General features: G+C 37.5%; 1 protein-coding gene across 1 annotated transcript in view; it reads right to left on the bottom strand.

Annotated features, from left to right (window-relative positions):
• The window catches only part of LOC123508484, a 97,898-nt gene extending 79,556 nt beyond the window's left edge, over positions 1-18,342 (bottom strand). Inside the window, exons 1-4 of the mRNA XM_045262245.1 lie at positions 18,278-18,342; positions 17,852-18,004; positions 16,215-16,335; positions 589-694 (exon numbers count right to left, since the gene is read on the bottom strand). Coding sequence (XP_045118180.1) covers positions 589-694; positions 16,215-16,335; positions 17,852-18,004; positions 18,278-18,342 — 445 coding nt within the window. The remainder of the gene's footprint in view (positions 1-588; positions 695-16,214; positions 16,336-17,851; positions 18,005-18,277) is intronic.
• Positions 18,343-19,007: the final 665 nt, after the last annotated feature.

The raw sequence follows: 19,007 nt of genomic DNA, 5'->3' as shown, positions 1-19,007 counted from the left end.
CCCTAAAATACCATCTTTCAAGCTGAAATTAAATCTTTTGCCTTCACATATTAGAACACATGTAGAAAACAGACCAATAAACAATAAAGCTAATAAGACAAGATATAAAGGCTGTAACTCATTTTTCCACCCGTTTCCCTCGACCACTTTTGTCCTTGCCACCACCAGCATTGTTCTTACCACCACCAGTAACACCTGTTGCGCTGGTAGAGGCCATGTTGGCGGTAAATCGCCAGAATTTGTTCCCAAACTAGCAGAACAGAGGGTAGCACAAACAAAATGGCTGAAGGGGACTCTCACACTGCATTGATAGGTTTAGAAAGAGGTCTGACGTCACCGAGGAGCCGTGTGGTTCGCCATGAGGCCGCCAGATGATCGCCAAGTTTGAATTAAAATCGCCAAGCGTACACTCGGTGGTCCGTGGCCACCCTACCGCCAAAAGTGAATTTCGCCAAGCTGAGATTCGCCAAGTGCGGGGGCATACTGTATAAGTAGTTACACATTTGCTGAACCACTGGTATGATATATAATTTGATATTTACAGAATTATATTCGTAGACTTCTCACAACACACACTCAAATTCTTACCCACAAGAGGTAGAGTGAATGTCACACTGTGGAGGGCAGCCTGTTGGGGAATGCAGATCACCCAGCTGGGTTCACACCAGCCAGCCAGTTCTTCCCCATGATGTTCCTGTAAGACAAAACACAATGCTAAAACAAAAGCCTCCAAGGACATTATTTTAAATTTCATGTCATATCTACCTCCTACCTTGTGTCTTATCTAAGAATCTTCCAGATCTTGCAGTTAAGTCAGTAAATTGTACTCACCTGTAATCTACTTTTGTAATTCATAATCTAGAACAATGGTACCGAGTGCATGTAGGTATTCAGATGCATAGATCTAAATACTGGCCATAATTCAAAGTTAAGCATCCACTCAGGGTGCTGGTTTCCAAATGTGAAATTAAATCACGAGTCATTAACATAGCCTTGAGTCATCAGGGAAATTTGGACACTGAAACTTGGAAAAATAATAAATGGTAAATATTTACAAGTCCTTCCTCCCTATCATCATCAATCTCCTCCCCAAGCTTGGGGATCCTGAGGGAAAACAGGGTTTTGGAGTGGGGAAAGCTAAAATAGACCATTTTTGGCAATTCAAAAAAATCAAAAGGGAAAAATACATTATTCAGCCAAAAAGAAAAAAATGTAATTTTTTGCAAAGTATTTGTCAACAATTTGTTACATTTGTGACTGTATCTGCTACATTTAGTGAAAACCAAAGAGAAACTAAATCCAACATGGAGACTTTGCCTTCCATGGATCCGTCCCAGTTACTAATCAAACCCTAATCTAACCTAACCTACCCTAATTTTTAAACCCAACACTATAACCTATCAGGGGATCTGTGCTTCCCTGGGACTCCCCTCTCCAGTTATTAACCACACCCTAACCTAACCCAACCTACACAAATATTAACCTATATACAGAATATGTACAGCAAAACATTGGCAACACTCACCACAGCCGCTCCCTCATAGAAGGATAACATGCTGCATCCCTTCAAGAAGTCACAAAAATTTCTGGTATCTGGTATTACTCACAATTTAGGGAAGCAAAATCAACCCATGATGTACATACAAGTTGAACGTCTCTTGTGTTTCTCGTGTAGCAGTGATAGAACTAAAAAAAAAAAAAAAAAAAAAAAAGCTTGAAATCACATTCAGGGTGTCCATGGTGAAAACAGCTAAACAAATGATAGAAACGGACATGGTTCTCCAACATGCTCTCTCAAGAGAAACAAATGCAATACTGTAAGTAACTCTGGGCATGGCTGGCTCTCATTGGACATCTATAGTTGAACGTCCGTGATCGGTTTTGACATAACACCGTGGAGACTCGATATTCAAACTTAATTAATTCCAAATGACTGTTCGAGTATCAAAAAAGTTTGACTATCAATACGTACCTATAAATCCATTAATTTGTTTTAATCTTGGCAAAAACTTAAGTTTATGGAAATTTCAATATAATTTTTTTTATCATTTTGATTTGTGCATACCGTAAGTGAAGACTGGTGATGGTGTAGAAAAGCATGGGAAAAAGGTGGGGAGGAGGAGGGAGGTTGTCGGACGACAAGTCACAACAATCTATGAATGTTTGCTAACTTTTCTCTTGGTGCAATTGCTGTGAACCCACTAATGGATGGCTGTGGCTCACTAACACTTAAAACTCTCCCTAGATTCCTTATTTTCACCACTAATAAGCCTCTTAGGTGCCTTTATTATAAGTTTCTAAATGAAAAAAAGTACAGACAGAAAGCAGAAGAATGTTGTTTTCTCACGACTGTGGTAGGACTAAGGATGCGCACCGTTACCCGGTATAAAGGAATACTGGTATTTTGCTTCGGTCATACCAGTATTAATAGTATCAGAATGGAACAATGGCGGCGGTGGGGAGGGAGAGGCCAGAGCTTCGTTTCCAACCATGTGTGCTGCCGTTTGATTTTCAGATATTTTCACCACTAATAAGCCTTTGGTGTTGCTGTAAGTTTATAAATGAAAAACTACTGACAGATCACAGGTGAATTTTATTCTGACAACTGCGGCAGCACAACTGGCGAAGGGGGAGAGGGAAAGGCCAGGTGTATTGCCATGATTATGTTAGTTACTATTAGTATGAAAATTATTTGTGTATAGCATTAGATTGTCCCTGTACATACATACATAATCCCCCCCACCCAGACACACACGTGGTTTCCTAGAACAAACATATGAACAAACATACGTCTGATGGATTACGCGCCGGTGATTGGCTGGAGTGAGCTGGATTCCTATTGGCTGTGAACCTTAGTACCCTCAGACTGTGAATAGTACATCCGATCACGTGAGCAAGCAAGTAATAAATGAAAGGTGGTATGTTACTATCCCATACAAAATTGCAAGCATCACTGTTCCCCAATTTAACTTTAATAATATTATCTTTCATTTGTGTTAACATTAGTATAGTCAGAAACTTAAAAATCAAATAAGTTGTTTCCCATTATGAAACTTAATATTGTAACCCAAAATTTCGAACACCGATTCTTTCTCCTAAACACGCGGGTCTCCCCAGCCATAGCTCAGTGCGTTTTTGTCTCTCACTCACGCAGATACAGTGTTGGAGAGCCAGTCTGTCTCGTATCTCAGCGGTGTCACACAAACACACACACAGTACACTACTTCCCCCCTATTTGTCTCGGTAACTTGTCATACGTGTGATAGGAAAAATAAAGTCAGTGAAATTTTAGTATGAATTATTTTTCTTGGTAATTCTTATGTGTCTTATTGTCTCAGTATTGTGGAGGTCTGATGGCCAGACGGCTAGCTGAGGTGTACTTATTCACATAAATCAGTCTCCAAAATCATGCTATCTTAATATTATTATTATTATTATTTACTTATTTTTTTTTTTCTTGATCCTTAAGTCTTCCTTCTTAACAGTTTGGGGATGAAAGGGTCTGGTGGCAGCTTCTACCGAATTGTTGTTCTGTTCATTGGTCTATCTGAATTCATAAGTGATCTCTTTTTTGTTAAGTCAAATTATCAACGTTAAATCAAACTATTGGGATAATAAATGTAATAATTTTTTTTTATATCTTTTACTTAACTTATATTCCTAAACTAAATGGTTATCATCTCATAAAGTCAAATACATAAAGTTACCATTACACAGGGAGCTTTTGTTTAGAACCATATGTGTGGACGTTTGACTATCAGGTATTTTTTCGGGTATTAAATCGAACATTTGCATTCGTGTATTGAAAAGTTCGACAATCAAGACGTTCAAGTAATGAGTCTCCATTGTACATCATTTACCATAAGTAACTACTGGCATAGCAGGCTCTCACTGGATGTCCATGACGTTCATGATTTGTAGACAACTCCCACTGAACCCATAATGCCATATTAATGTAAACAGCCAAAAAAGGAAGAGGAGGAAGACTCAGGAAAACTGCTCCCAGAACTCTGTTTCTGGTGCAATTTTGATTTTTGCAAAGCATCACTACAAGCCAATAAAAGCCTCCCACCTGAAAAAAAAAAAAACTTCATTAATGTGAAGTAAAAGAGTATATTGCCATAACATGTAGTCGTGCCATATGCTACTGAGAGGAATCGATAGTAAACATTAACCAGATAAATTAGTGAATTAACAAAAATATTAAAAAAAATCACTATAATATAGATGAAAAAAAAATGATGTATCGTTGCTCACTACTTCCTCCTTCACCAGTATGCCTTAATTCTTCGATTGTGAGTCAGCGTGCTAACCACTACACTACGCAGTGTATTTACCTAGTTGCAGTTTTACAGGGCCTGGGCTTTATGCTCGTGTCCCGGTCTCCATATCTACCCTTATCCAATTTTACTTTCAAACTATGCACACTCGTTGCTGACACCACTTCCTCACTCAAACTGTTCCAAGTCTCAACACATCTTTACGGGAAACTATATTTTCTAACATCTCTCGGACATCTTCCTTTCCTCAGTTTCTTACTATGCGATCTTGTGCTTCTAATGTCATATTCTTCTTTCAGGATTAGTTTCTCATTATCCACTTGATCCATTTCGTTGATCAATTTATAAACTTGTATCAGATCCCCTCTCTCTCTTCTCTGTTCCAGGGTTGGTAGATCCATAGCTTTTAGTCTCCCCTCATATGTCATCCCTCTAAATTCTGGAACCATTCTTGTAGCCATTTTTTGTAGTCTCTCCAATTTCCTTATGTGTTTCTTTTTATGGGGGTCCACACAACTCCTGCATATTCCAATCTAAGTCTTATTTTAGTATTTATCAATTTCTTCATCATTTCTTTGTCCATGTAGTGAAATGCTAATCCAATATTCCTTAGCAAATTATGTCTCTCTGAAAATTCTATCAATATAGCTTACCGGTTGATTGTTTTCTTCCATTGTCACTCCAAAGTCCTTTTCCTTCTTTACTTTTTCTAGTTCTACTCCATCTCCCATCTTATAGATTACCACTGGTCATCTTTCACTTTTTCCCATTTCCATGATATGGCTTTAGTCCACATTGAATTCCATCTCCCATAATGCCATATTAATGTAAACAGCCAAAAATGGAAGAGGAGGAAGACTCAGGAAAACTGCTCCCAGAACTCTGTTTCTGGTGCAATTTTGATTTTTGCAAAGCATCACTACAAGCCAATAAAAGCCTCCCACCTGAAAAAAAAAACTTCATTAATGTGAAGTAAAAGAGTATATTGCCATAACATGTAGTCGTGCCATATGCTACTGAGAGGGACCGATAGTAAACATTAACCAAATAAATTAATGAATTAACAGAAATATATAAATAATCACTACAACATAGATGAAAAGAAAATAATGATGTATCGTTGCTCACTACTTCCTCCTTCACCAGTATGCCTTAATTCTTAACACTGCACTAACAAGTTATATAACCAGGGGTGAGTAGACAACAAGTTATCAAAACTTGTAAGCAAAATCAAATAACCACTAATACTGTTGACCCTCGGTAACTCGGACTAATAGGAGGAAAGGCTGCTCCTGCAAAGGTGAACTTATCCGAATTCCTCCCCCGCCTAAAAAAAAGGCAGGCAGTTCAATGAAGACTTATGGGAACGATGCAAGATTAATTTTGAGATTATGGTCTCTCCGAAAGCTTGTGTTTCACTGTTTGATCTGCTGCAGTCTCTGATGAGACAGCCAGACTTTAGCCTACGGAGCGAGCTCAGAGCTCATTATTTCTGATCTTCGGATAGGCCTGAGACCAGGCACACACCACACACCGGGACAACAAGGTCACAACTTCTCGATTTACATCCCAAACCTACTCACTGCTAGGTGAACAGGGGCTACACGTGAAAGGAGACACACCCAAATATCTCCACCCATCCGAATCGAACCCGGTCCTCTGGCTTGTGAAGCCAGAGGACCGTGTGTGTGTGTGTGTGTGTGTGTGTGTGTATTCACCAATTTGTATTTACCTATTTGTGTATTACAGGGCCCGAGCTAAGCTCTCTGTGTCCTGTCTCCTTGTCCATTCCTGTCATATCTCTCTTTCATCTGATTGACACACACCGTCAACGACATCACTGCTCAGTTTATTCCACTTATCAATGCTACGATGCGGAAACTGTATTTTCTCACGTCATTTAGACAGATGTCTTTATTAGCTTTTTCCATGTCCTCGGAGCTGATTACTTGTGGTCACCTTTATCAACTCTCTGTCCAGTATGTCAATCTTGTTCACCAATTTATACATAGTTATCATGTCTCCTCTTGTTCTTCTCTCTTCTAATGTGGTCAGCCCCAGCTTCCTCAGTCTTTCCTCATAGTCTAACTCCCTGAGTCCTGGTACCATCCTTGTTGCCAGCCTCTGTACCCTTTCTACCTTCTTCACATTTTTCTTCATGTCGGTGACCAGACACAAGCTGCATATTCTAACTGGGGTCTTATTAAGGTACATAATATCTTCATCATTCCTTCATCTAGGTAGTGGAATGCAAGGCCAATATTTTGAAGCATGTTATATGTTTTCCAAAAAATCTTGTTAATGTGTTTCTCCAGTGACAAAGTGTTTTGCACGGTTACTCCTAAATCTTTCTCCTCATTGGTCTCTTTAATTTTCTCATCACCCAGCCTGTAATCCCAGTTTGGTCTGTATCTACTTCTTCCCATTTTCATAACATGGGTCTTGTCTATATTAAATTCCATCTGCCACTCCTTACTCCACTCATATATTTTATCAAGATCTTCCTGTAACTTGTTACAATCTTCCACATTCCTTACTCTCCTCATAATTTTAGTATCGTCCATAAACATGTTCATGTAACTGTCAATTCCTACTGGCATATCATTAACATAAATAAAAAACATGATGGGACCAAGCACTGACCCTTATGGAACTCCACTGGTTACCTTCTTCCACTCGGACTTCCTTCCTCTCACCACTGTTCTCATTTCTCTTCCCACTAAGTAATTTTCCATCCATTTTGCTAGTTTATCATTTACTCCTCCAATCTTCTTTAGTTTCCACATCAGTCTATTGTGTGGTACTTTATCAAAGGCCTTTCTCAAGTCCAGGTAGATAGCATCTACCCATCCCTCTCTATGTTGTAGTATGTCAGTCACTCTTGAATAAAAACATAATAAATTGGATAAGTTCCTAAACATTTTGTGTGTGTGTGTGTGTGTGTGTGTGTGTGTGTGTGTGTGTGTGTGTGTGTGTGTGTGTAATTCACTGTTTGATCTGCTGCAGTCTCTACAGACAGCCAGACTTACCCTACGGAACGAGCTCAGAGCTCATTGTTTCCATCTTCAGATAGGCCTGAGATCAGGCACACACCACACCGGGACAACAAGGTCACAATTCCTCGATTTACATCCTACCTACTCACTGCTAGGTGAACACTACATGTGAAAGGAGACACCCAAATATCTCCACCCGGCCGGGAATCAACCCTGGTCATCTCTTTGAAGCCAGCCTCTAACCACTGAGCTACCGGGTGTGTGTGTGTGTGTATTTACCTAGTTGTATTTACCTAGTTGTAGTTTTACAGGGCCTGGGCTTTATGCTCGTGTGGCCCCGTCTCCATATCTACACTTATCCAAACTTACTTTAAAAGTGTGCACACTCTTTGCAGACACTACTTCTTCATCTAAACTGTTCCACGTCTCAATACATCTCTCTGGAAACTATATTTTTAATATCTCTCAGACATCTTCCCTTTCTCAGCTTTTTACTATGCGATCTTGTACTTTGTCATATTCTTCTCTCAAGATCAGTTTCTCATTATCCACTTGGTCCATTCCGTTGATCAATTTATAGACTTGTATCAGGTCTCCTCTCCTTCTTTGTTCCAAGGTTGGTAGATCCATAGCCTTTAGTCTCTCCTCATATGTCATCCTTCAAGTTCTGGGACCATTTTTGTAGCCATTTTTGTAGCTCTCCAATTTTCTTATGTGTTTCTTTTTATGAGGGGTCCACACTACTCCTGCATATTCCAATCTAGGTCTTATTATAGTATTTATCAATTTCTTCATCATTTCTTTGTCCATGTAGTGAAATGCTACTCCAATATTCCTCAGCAAATTATATGTTTCTCTAAAAATTCTATCAATATGGCTTACTGGTTGATTGTTTTCTTCCATCGTCACTCCTAAGTCCTTTTCCTTTTGACTTTCTCCAGTTCTACACCATCTCCCATCTTATAGATTCCCACAGGTCGTCTTTCACTCTTTCCCATTTCCATGATATGGCTTTTGTTCACATTGAATTCCATTTCCACTTCTTACTCCATTCCCAGATCTTATTTAGGTCTTCTTGCAGTATTTCACAATCCTCCTTTTGCTTTATAACTCTGCACAGTTTCGTATCATCCAAACAAATTTATGTAGCTGTTCACTCCTGGCATGTCGTTAATATAAATGAGGAAAAGTATTGGTGCCAATACTGACCCTGTGGCACTCCGCTTTCTACTGCTCTCCACTTGGACTTCATATCTTTAACTACCGTCCTTATTTCTCTCCCCCTCAAATAATTTTCTATCCATCTCAATGTGCTTCCTTTTAAGCCACCCTTCTCCTCTAACTTCCACAGTAATCTTATGTGGCACTTTGTCAAACGCCTTTTTAAATCCAAGTAGATGCAGTCAACCCATCCTCTCTCTCTTGTACTCTATCAACTATTCTAGAATAGAAACTCAATAAATTAGTTACACAAGACAGTCCTTTTCTAAAACCAAATTGGCTATTTGATATTAATTTGTTGTCTTCAAGGAACTCGATCCATTGTTTCTTTATTATTCTTTCACACATCTTGCATATTACACTAGTTAGTGATACCGGTCTGTAATTTAAAGGTTCTTCTTTCCTTCCACTCTTATATATGGGAACCACCTCAGCTCTTCTCCATTCTACTGGCACTGTTCCATTTTCTATTGAGCATTTTATGATGTTGTATATAGGACTTGCTAGTTCTTCCCTACATTCTTTCAGTATTCTGCCTGAGACTTCATCTGGTCCCATTGCCTTCTCTTCATCCAGTTCCTTCATTAACTCTTTTATTTCAAGCTTGGTTACTTTAATCTCTTTCATATAGATTGTCTCTATTACCCTGTGGCCTCTCAAATTTGGATTCTTTAGTAAAGACCTCCTGGAATTTTTTATTTAATAGTTCTGCCATACTTTTTGGGTCTTCCACCATCCCGTTCTCTCCTTTTAACCTTTCTATTGTTTCTTTTTGCCTAATTTTTCCATTTATGAATCTATAGAACAATTTTGGTTGCTCCTTACATTTTTCGACAATATCTTTTTCGAAGTTCTTTTCCTCTTCCTTCCTCACCTTAACATATTCATTTCTTGCTGCCTTGAAGTTTTCCTTGTTTGTTGGATTCCTATTTCTCCTCCACCTTTTCCATGCTCCATCTCTTTTCTCCTTTGCCTTGGCACACCTTGCATTAAACCAATCTTTCTTTCCTTCTTCTTTTGGTCTATATTTTGGGACATATTCCCTGACTCCTGTTTTGTATATTTCCAAAAATAAGTTATATTTGTCTTGCATTGTCTCTGAGTTTTCCATCTCTTCCCAGTCTACGTTTTTAAAATAGTTCTTGAGATTCTCAATATCAGCCTTTCTGTAATTTAATCGGTCTCCTTTGTATGAATCATCTCTATCTTCCTTTCCTTCTTCTATATCTATTTCTAATATTACATGGTCACTCTTTCCCAATGGGCACTTATATCTTATATATCATTCATTTGTATACCCTTGTAAAAACTAGGTCCAATCTGGCTCGTCGTTTCCTCTGAATCTTGTGTATTCCTTTACTCTCTGGTCCATCATATTGTCTATCATTAGGTTTAAGAATCTTTCTCCCCAGGCTTCTTCCCCCATACCACTTTCATAATTTTCCCAGTCCACTTCTTTACAGTTGAAATCTCCTACTAATATCACTTTTCTCCTTTCTTTAACGATTCTCATTAGACTCCTTATTGTGTCATCTATCATGTCTTTATATTCTTGAATTTGTTTTTGGTGGCACATATGTTACAATGATTGTTATCTCTTTTTTATTAATATGCATCTTAATATACAATACTTCTGCTTTTCCTTCCCCACATTCCACTTGATTGATCACTATCTCCTTCCTTAACATTATCATGACTCCTCCTCCTCCTTTACCCACTCTGTCTCTTCTCCATACATTATACCTATTATCCAAGACTATTTTGATTTCCTCATTTAGTTTTGTTTCAGCCAGGCACATAATATCTGGATTTTCTTTCCTTATGTAATCTCTTAATTCTAATTTACTTGTGTGTGTGTGTGTGTGTGTGTGTGTGTGTGTGTGTGTGTGTGTGTGTGTGTGTGTGTGTGTGTGTGTGTGTGTGTGTGTGTGTGTGTGTGTGTGTGTGTGTGTGTGTGTGTATTTACCTAGTTGTATTTACCTAGTTGTAGTTTTACAGGGCCTGGGCTTTATGCTCGTGTGGTCCCGTCTCCATATCTACACTTATCCAATTTTTCTTTAAAACTATGTACACTCTTTGCTGATACCACTTCCTCACTCAAACTGTTCCAAGTCTCAACACATCTTTGCGGAAACTAAATTTTTAACATCTCTCAGACATCGTCCCTTCCTTAGTTTCTTACTATGCGATCTTGTGCTTCTAAAGTCATATTCTTCTCTCAGGATCAGTTTCTCATTATCCACTTCATCCATTCCGTTAATCAATTTATAAACTTGTATCAGATCCCTCTCTCTTCTCTGCTCCAAGGTTGGTAGATCCATTGCCTTTAGTCTCTCCTCATATGCCATCCCTTTAAATTCTGGAACCATTCTTGTAGCCATTTTTGTAGTCTCTCTAATTTTCTTATGTGTTTCTTTTTATGGGAGTCCACACAACTCCTGCATATTCCAATCTAGGTCTTATTTTAGTACTTATCAATTTCTTCATCATTTCCTTGTCCATATAGTGAAATGCTACTCCAATATTCCTTAGCAAATTATACGTCTCTGAAAATTCTATCAATATGGCTAACCGGTTGATTATTTTCTTCCATTGTCACTCCCAAGTCCTTTTCCTTTTTACTTTTTCTAGTTCTACTCCATCTCCCATCTTATAGATTCCCACTGGTCGTCTTTCACTTTTCCCATTTCCATGACATGGCTTTTGTCCACATTGAATTCCATCTCCCATTTTTTGCTCCATTTCCAGATCTTGTTTAAGTCTTCCTGTAGTATTTCACAATCCTCTTTTGTTTAATGACTCTGCACAGTTTCGCATCGTCCGCAAACAGATTTATGTAGCTGTTCACTCCCTCTGGCATGTCATTTATATATACGAGAAAAAGTATTGGTGCCAATACTGACCCTGTGGCACTCCGCTGTCTACTGTTCTCCACTTGGACTTCATATCTTTAACTATCGTCCTTATTTCTCTCCCCCTTAAGTAATTCTTCATCCATCTCAATGTGCTTCCTTTTAAGCCACCCTTCTCCTCTAACTTCCATAGTAATCTTTCATGTGGCACTTTATCAAAAGCCTTTTTAGATCTAAATAAATACAGTCAACCCATCCTCTCTCTCTTGTACTTTATCAACTATTCTAGAGTAGAAACTCAATAAATTTGTCACACATGACCGACCTTTTCTAAAACCAAATTGGCTATTTGATAATATTTTGTTGTCTTCAAGAAACTCGATCCATTGCTTCTTTATTACTTTTTCACACATCTTGCATATTACACTAGTTAGTGATACCGGCCTGTAATTTAAAGGTTCTTCCTTCCTTCCGCTCTTATATATGGGAACCACCTCAGCTCTTTTCCACTCCACTGGCACTGTTCCATTTTCTATTGAGCATTTTATGATGTTGTATATTGGACTTGCTAGTTCTTCCCTACATTCTTTCAGTATTCTGCCTGAGACTTCATCCGGTCCCATTGCCTTTTCCTCATCCAATTCCGTCATCAACTTTTTATTTCAAGCTTGGTTACTTTAATCTCTTTCATATAGACAGTCTCTCTATTACCCTGTGGTCTTTCAAATTTGGATTCCTTAGTAAAGACCTCATGAAATTTACTATTTAACAGTTCTGCCATACTTTTGGGTCTTCCACCATTCCGTTTTCTCCTTTTAACCTTTCTATTGTTTCTTTTTGTCTTATTTTTCCATTTATGAATCTGTAGAACAATTTTGGTTGTTCCTTACATTTTCGACAATGTCCTTTTCATAGTTCTTTTCTTCTTCCTTTCTCACCTTAGCATATTCATTTCTTGCTGTTTTGAAGTTTTCCTTATTTTCTGGATTTCTGTTTCTTCTCCACCTTTTCCATGCTCCATCTCGTTTCTCCTTTGCCCTAGCACATCTTGCATTAAACCAATCTTTCTTTCCTTCTTCTTTAGGTCTATATTTCGGAACATATTCCCTGACCCCAGTTTTGTATATTTCCAAAAATAAGTTATATTTCTCTTGAACCGTTAATGAGTTTTCCATCTCCTCCCAGTTTACGTTTTAAAATAGTTCTTGAGATTCTCAATATCAGCCTTTCTGTAATTTAATCGGTCTCCTTTGTATGATTCATCTCTATCTTCCTTTCCTTCTTCTATATCCATCTCTAATATTACATGGTCACTCTTTCCCAATGGGCACTTGTATCTTATATCATCGTTAATTGGTATATCCCTTGTAAAAACTAGGTCTAATCTTGCCGGCTCATCGTTTCCTCTGAATCTTGTGTTTTCCTTTACTCTTTGGACCATCAAATTATCTATCATTAGGTTCAGGAATCTATCTCCCAGGCATCTTCCCCCATACCACTTTCATAATTTTCCCAGTCTACCTCCTTACAGTTGAAATCTCCTACCAATATCACTTTTCTCCTTTCCTTAATGATTCTTGTAAGACTCCTTATTGTGTCATCTATCATGTCTCTATATTCTTGGTTAGTCCATGAGTTTGTTTTTGGTGGCACATATGTTCCAATGATTGTTAACTCCTTTTTGTTAATATGCATCTTAACATACAGTATTTCTGATTTTCCTTCCCCAAACTCCACTTGATTTACCACTATCTCCTTCCTTAACATCATCATGACTCCTCCTCCTCCTTTACCCACTCTGTCTCTCCTCCATATATTATACCTTTTATCTATGTCTATTTTATTGCCTCATTTAACTTTGTTTCCACCAGGCATACAATATCTGGTTCTTCTTTCTTTATGTAATCTCTTAATTCTAATTTACTAGATAAAATCCCATCTATGTTTGTATACATCATTTTAATCTCTTGTTCTTATCATTTTTAGTTAAACTTGCTCCATTCTTTTCTCTTCTTTCTCTTTTATATACCATTTCCTTATCCTGTCTCCTATAATTCTCCAAAAATGCCTTCTTCTCCTCCTCTGAACTTTCATTATTTTTTTCTCTTGCTTCTGCCACCAGTTCATTGTGTCTCTTCCTTTCCTCCTCGTTTCTATTTTTCTTTATATATATATCTTTGCAACCTTCTGTTTCTCTGAGTTTCGTTTTTCTATATAGTACTTCCTTCTGCTGCTGCTTGTGATTTTTGTAATATCTTAATTGGTCTCACTGTTCCTTCTTGATATGGTCCCATTCTATGGATTTCTTCTACTTCCTCTTCTAAGTTCTGTCTATCCTCGTCATTCAGATGTTTTAGTAGGTCTTTTACTGATTTCATTTTGTCTTTTTCCCTTCTTGGTCTATATTTAACATTTTTTTCTTTCAGTCCAAAAATAATTACACTCTTCTCCAAAAATAATTACACTCTTCCGTGCAGTGTGGCATCAAAAAAAGTAAAACTATGAAAACAACGTAGAGGTCCAAAGAAGAAATCAGCGCACGCTGATAATAAAGATGATGGTAACAATAATAATAATATAATAATAATAATAATAATAATAATAATAATAATAATAATAATAACAATAACGATAACAATAACGATAATAATGATAATGATAATAATAATAATAAAATAATGATAATAATAATAATAGTAATAATAATAACGATAATAATAATAATAATAATAATAACAATAATAGTAATAATAATAATGATAATAATAAACGATAATAATAATAATAATAATAATAATAATGATAATAATAATAAGAGAGAGAGAGAGAGAGAGAGAGAGAGAGAGAGAGAGAGAGAGAGAGAGAGAGAGAGAGAGAGAGAGAGAGAGAGAGAGTTGGGGGAAAAAGTGCAGGGCTGGTGCTAGTCCCTTCTTGATTTTCCTCCTCCCTTGAGTCATTTGCTTCACGGTGGTGGTTGACAGCCGCTACTCAATCACAGACTACATTTCAAACCCAGCTGTAGAAGTGACCAATGAATGTGTACTGCTGCCTATTTAAAGAAATAATTACCCTAAACTTTTTGCAATGTACGAATGAATATTTTCAAGAAACAAGGAGACTTTTTTTTCTTTTTTTCTTTTTATTTATACCATGTAGGCTTTTCACAGGAATTTATGGGCAAAAGGAGATACTTTTTGGAGTACCTCCTATCTCAAAGCCCACCCACAAGGAAACCGTTGCTCCGAGTGAGGAAGCCCAACCAACACTCAGACCGTGGACAGGATTTGAACCCATGCACTTGGAGACCCCTCGGACCCCAAAGCACGCATGGTTCCACTGTACCACGGCAGCTACACCCTGATGCATTATCACCCTATCATGCTCCAGGAAGTCACCATTGAACAAACAATCATGTGTGAATATTTCATTTCAATCAGATGAATACAAATAGCAAAACAAGGACGAAATTCTGAAAAATTCTTAGGAGCGAATGTTTTTTTTTTTTACACCAAAATTTTCATAAAATCGGTATAAACTCTGATCCACTTTTGTTTGGTATCATTTCAAACTACAACAAAAATAGTTTTTTACTGTTGGAATTAGATCTTTTATAATGTCAACAAAAAAACAAAATAAAAAGTTGGGCAGTTCAACACAGATTTTAGTCCCTGGCTCAGTCACAGTCCAACTTATTGTGAAATCCGTGCTATCGGGTCCGAATTATCGAGGTTCAATAATACCTTTAAATTTGTCTCATTACAAGATACTGGAATGCTCCATAACTTTTAAAAAACTTCAGCCACTTACAGAAACACATCTGTGATTGTACAACACAGGTCTTTTTAAAAAGGCACCCCCATTAGCTGTTGATTTGATTAATAGTCACTTATGGGATTAAAAGGAACAGAGAAATTACTTTGACCCTTTCAAATGGGACCACTTAGCAGTGATTTTAAGTACTGGATATGAATGTCAGTTTTCACGCACAGCTACAACCATAAAAGAATCATGGTGCAGATAGTTTGAGTAGCTGGTCATCATTGTAGCTTACACAAGTACGTACAGTAAACCCTCGATATAATGAATGTCGATAAACTGGATATCAGGTATAATGGGGAAAAAAATCTGACCGGACAAACCTTCTCTATAACGGATTTTCATTCGTTATAGTGAGGTGGTCGTCCCATAACATGTTATTGCAGGAACTCCACATGGCATGCCATGGGACCGGGGGGGCAGTGGGTATAAATACCCGGCAATCTTCAGGATATAACGGATCTGTCTGGTATTTCCACCGGATATAACAGATCTTTGGCTGTAACAACAGATCTGTCCCCATATCATTCATTATATCAAGTTTACTATAGTTGCAGTCATACCACTATCTATTTGTACATGCAAGTAGTGACTTCAGCACTGCTAATACCCAACTCATTTTGACCTAACTCAACTCTGCATACCTGAGAATGACAGTCAACAATTAGTAAAGAATTGTTAAAGAAAAATTTAAGGATTATTTCAGCAATGACACTTGAAAAATAACCATATATAAGTAATCAATAACTGAAAACAGAATTTTTAAATACAGTGCCACCAGTGTTTATAAGTAATGCTGCTGAAATACAACAAACCACAGTAGTATTGCCAAAAATTATTAATCTCCTACATCCCATTCACCTATGGTTGTCTTCTGATCACCCAGCCAGTTATTCCCCTAGGAAAAAGAGCTCAGATCTCATATTGACTGAACTTTTGATAAGACTAAGACCACTCACACACCACATACTAGGACACAGGGAGCCTCAGGTTCAATTCTGTATCTATTTGCAGCTAAATGAACAGGAGCTACACATTAAAAGACTCACCCATATACCTTGCTGCATCCAGAATTCAAACCTGGCCCTTTTTGGTTGTGAGCCGAGCATGCTGATCCCTACACTATGTAGTGCAAATGTGTTGCTTTTCTGTCCCAACTTGCATGGGACTCTATACCAAGCAAGCAGAGAAAAGAGGATGCTACTGATAAAGAACTTACAGTTACTAGTGGCTGCCACCACAAGCTTATCCCAAGGTAAAGCAGTGAAGGCCTTCCCTAACCTTAGCCTGAACTTAGGTACATTAGAAAGAATCTGGTGTAGGTACTGTGGGGTCACATAGGAGCCATGTGGTCACTACTTGATACGGGTAAGTCAGCTCTACTAGTGAGAGCATCAAGTGCTTGAGAGTGAGTCTCACTCATCCGCCTACCTTTTAAAGCCTATACAAAAGACGCACAACATGCTTCTTCAAGAGGTGCAAGTTACAAAAATAAACAAAAAATATACAAGAAATATATACTATTACACTATTTATTAGTTATTAAAAACTCCCCCCTGAGAAAAAATAATAAATAAATAAATAAATAAAAATAAATAAATAAAAGGCTAGATTCTACCTTCATGGACCAAGGCTTGCTATAATCAAAAGGATTTCAGAGCAGAAGTACGAGCTGGATGGGATTTAACAAGGTTACTGGATTAACTCTACTCTGCTCTGGCCTACTAGAGGTTCTGCTGGAACACCACCCTGCTCAACCCATCCATTTACACTTACACTGAAACACTTTTGAAGGTAATCACATTATCACTTAGCAAGATTTGAGGAAATCCTCTTCTATTACAGATTCTCCTTAAAGCATGTAAAAAAGTGCCACAGGTTAGGTTGTCCACCTAATGTATTGCTCTAGTTACTGCACAGGTGAATGGGATGATGTACATTGGTTGCACGCCTTTCCTCTTCGCTAACTATAACACCCATTAATCATCGGAATGGTGCCACCTTTTGTATACTAAAATCAGGTAAAGGAAGATCAGGTACCTCAGCATACTTTATGCCCTGTAACTTCTTGCAGGTTACACATCTGCATTGTGTCCCTTTCACTACATGGCTTAGTTTAGGGGATCCAATATGTCTGCCTTAGGTGTGATACTACAAACTCAACACCATAATGCAGCCATATCTTATGAGTATACTCTACTATCATCTTAGTTATCTTATGTTTACTAGGGAGAAGGATTCCGTTCTTTACTTTCTCACATACTAGAGCTCTCTGTAACCTGATTTTAGGACATCTTATCAATTCTTCCTCTTTAAATAAACCTAACTGATTCACTAGGGATGTAGGTTTACTAGTATTATTACTTAAATGTTTAAATTCCAGAGGACAAACTTCCTTTTGTACTAAGGCTTACCTTACTTTCTGCTAAACTAATGTTGTGTACACTTAAATACGAGTTAGATATACTTTGTACTTTCTTATATTTGGATACAAAATTGATAATCCAGGCCATTGCCCATACTAACTTACCAAACTTGTTAAAACCTCTCCAATTTTATTACAGTAGGTTTATTTTCTGGAATGGTTGCTAATATACCTGCAACATGTTCACCTGTTCATTTATTACTTCCTTTAAGTTTCTGGGCAATTCTGGCCAAGATTCTCTGTGGGGGAAGCCAACTCTACCTGCTCCACCACAGTGAGGACTGTTTCAGATGGATCCCAGTGATACCTCTACTGAGCAGGTCACTAGGATTACCTGTTGTAAGAACATTGTGTAAATGGACCTCAGGTATCTCATTTAGCCTAGTTTGCTCACAAAAGGTTAACTCCTTGCTGCTGGAATGCCAAGCAATAGCAATCTGACTATTACAGCATAGACATATTTCTGGTTTTGTCAGCTCATCTTTATAAGCTACTAAGATTAATTCTGATAACTTGGGTGCCATTATCACAGTTGTCAACTCTAACTTAGGTACTGTTAGTGTTTTAATTGGGGCTTCTTTAGCTTTTCCCATTATCAAATTACTAATACTATTATAACAAAAATGGGCAGCAGCCCCATATACCTTAGTGTCAGCATCACTAAAAAACATATAAATGTGCTTCTACCTTAGTGCATACTTGTCAAAGGATTTTAACTTGTACACAGTCTTGTACATCTTAATACTGTACATGTTTAGCCATTCTTTTTCATATTCTCAAGAATCTTGTCATCCCAGCCACACTTAGTTTTTCATAACTGCTGTATGAATAATCTTGCTTTGATTGTGATACGTAAAAACCTAGTGGAATGAAGACACTAGCTGTTGCACTAAACACCTCCCTTTTGATCATCACTGAATCACTTCTATCTTTACTTTGCAATGACAACTAATCTTGAGTGGTATCCTAGTAAGCTCCAAGTGCCTTTACTCTTGCTTGGTTCACTAAGGCTATATCCTTTGCTCTAAGTTCATTTTATAGAAATTCAGAGTTAGAAACCCACTCTCTTAGGTACAGGTGGGCTTCAGAGAAGGTCTTAACAGCTAAATCACACTGATCTTTTATTTTTTGCTCCTTGTCACCAGTCTCTTGCACATTGTCAATATATAAACCCCTCTGCAATTTTTATTTCTAGTTGTTGATCTTTAACATTCTCCAGATGTCTCAAAATGGTTGCATTTAATAAAGATTAAGAATAAGTGACTCCAAACAAAACTACTTTGAACCTATAAACAACAAAGTCACTATTAGGATCCAAGGGATCATTAGATCACAAAAATCTTGTAATATCTTAATCTTCATCATTTAATTTTTATCATCAAACTAAGCCTCTTCAATGTCACTAATCCAGATGTAT

The sequence above is a fragment of the Portunus trituberculatus genome, chromosome 24 (genome assembly GCF_017591435.1).
Source record: "Portunus trituberculatus isolate SZX2019 chromosome 24, ASM1759143v1, whole genome shotgun sequence".
NCBI lineage: Eukaryota > Metazoa > Arthropoda > Malacostraca > Decapoda > Portunidae > Portunus > Portunus trituberculatus.
This window is presented reverse-complemented; position numbering and strand designations above follow the sequence as displayed.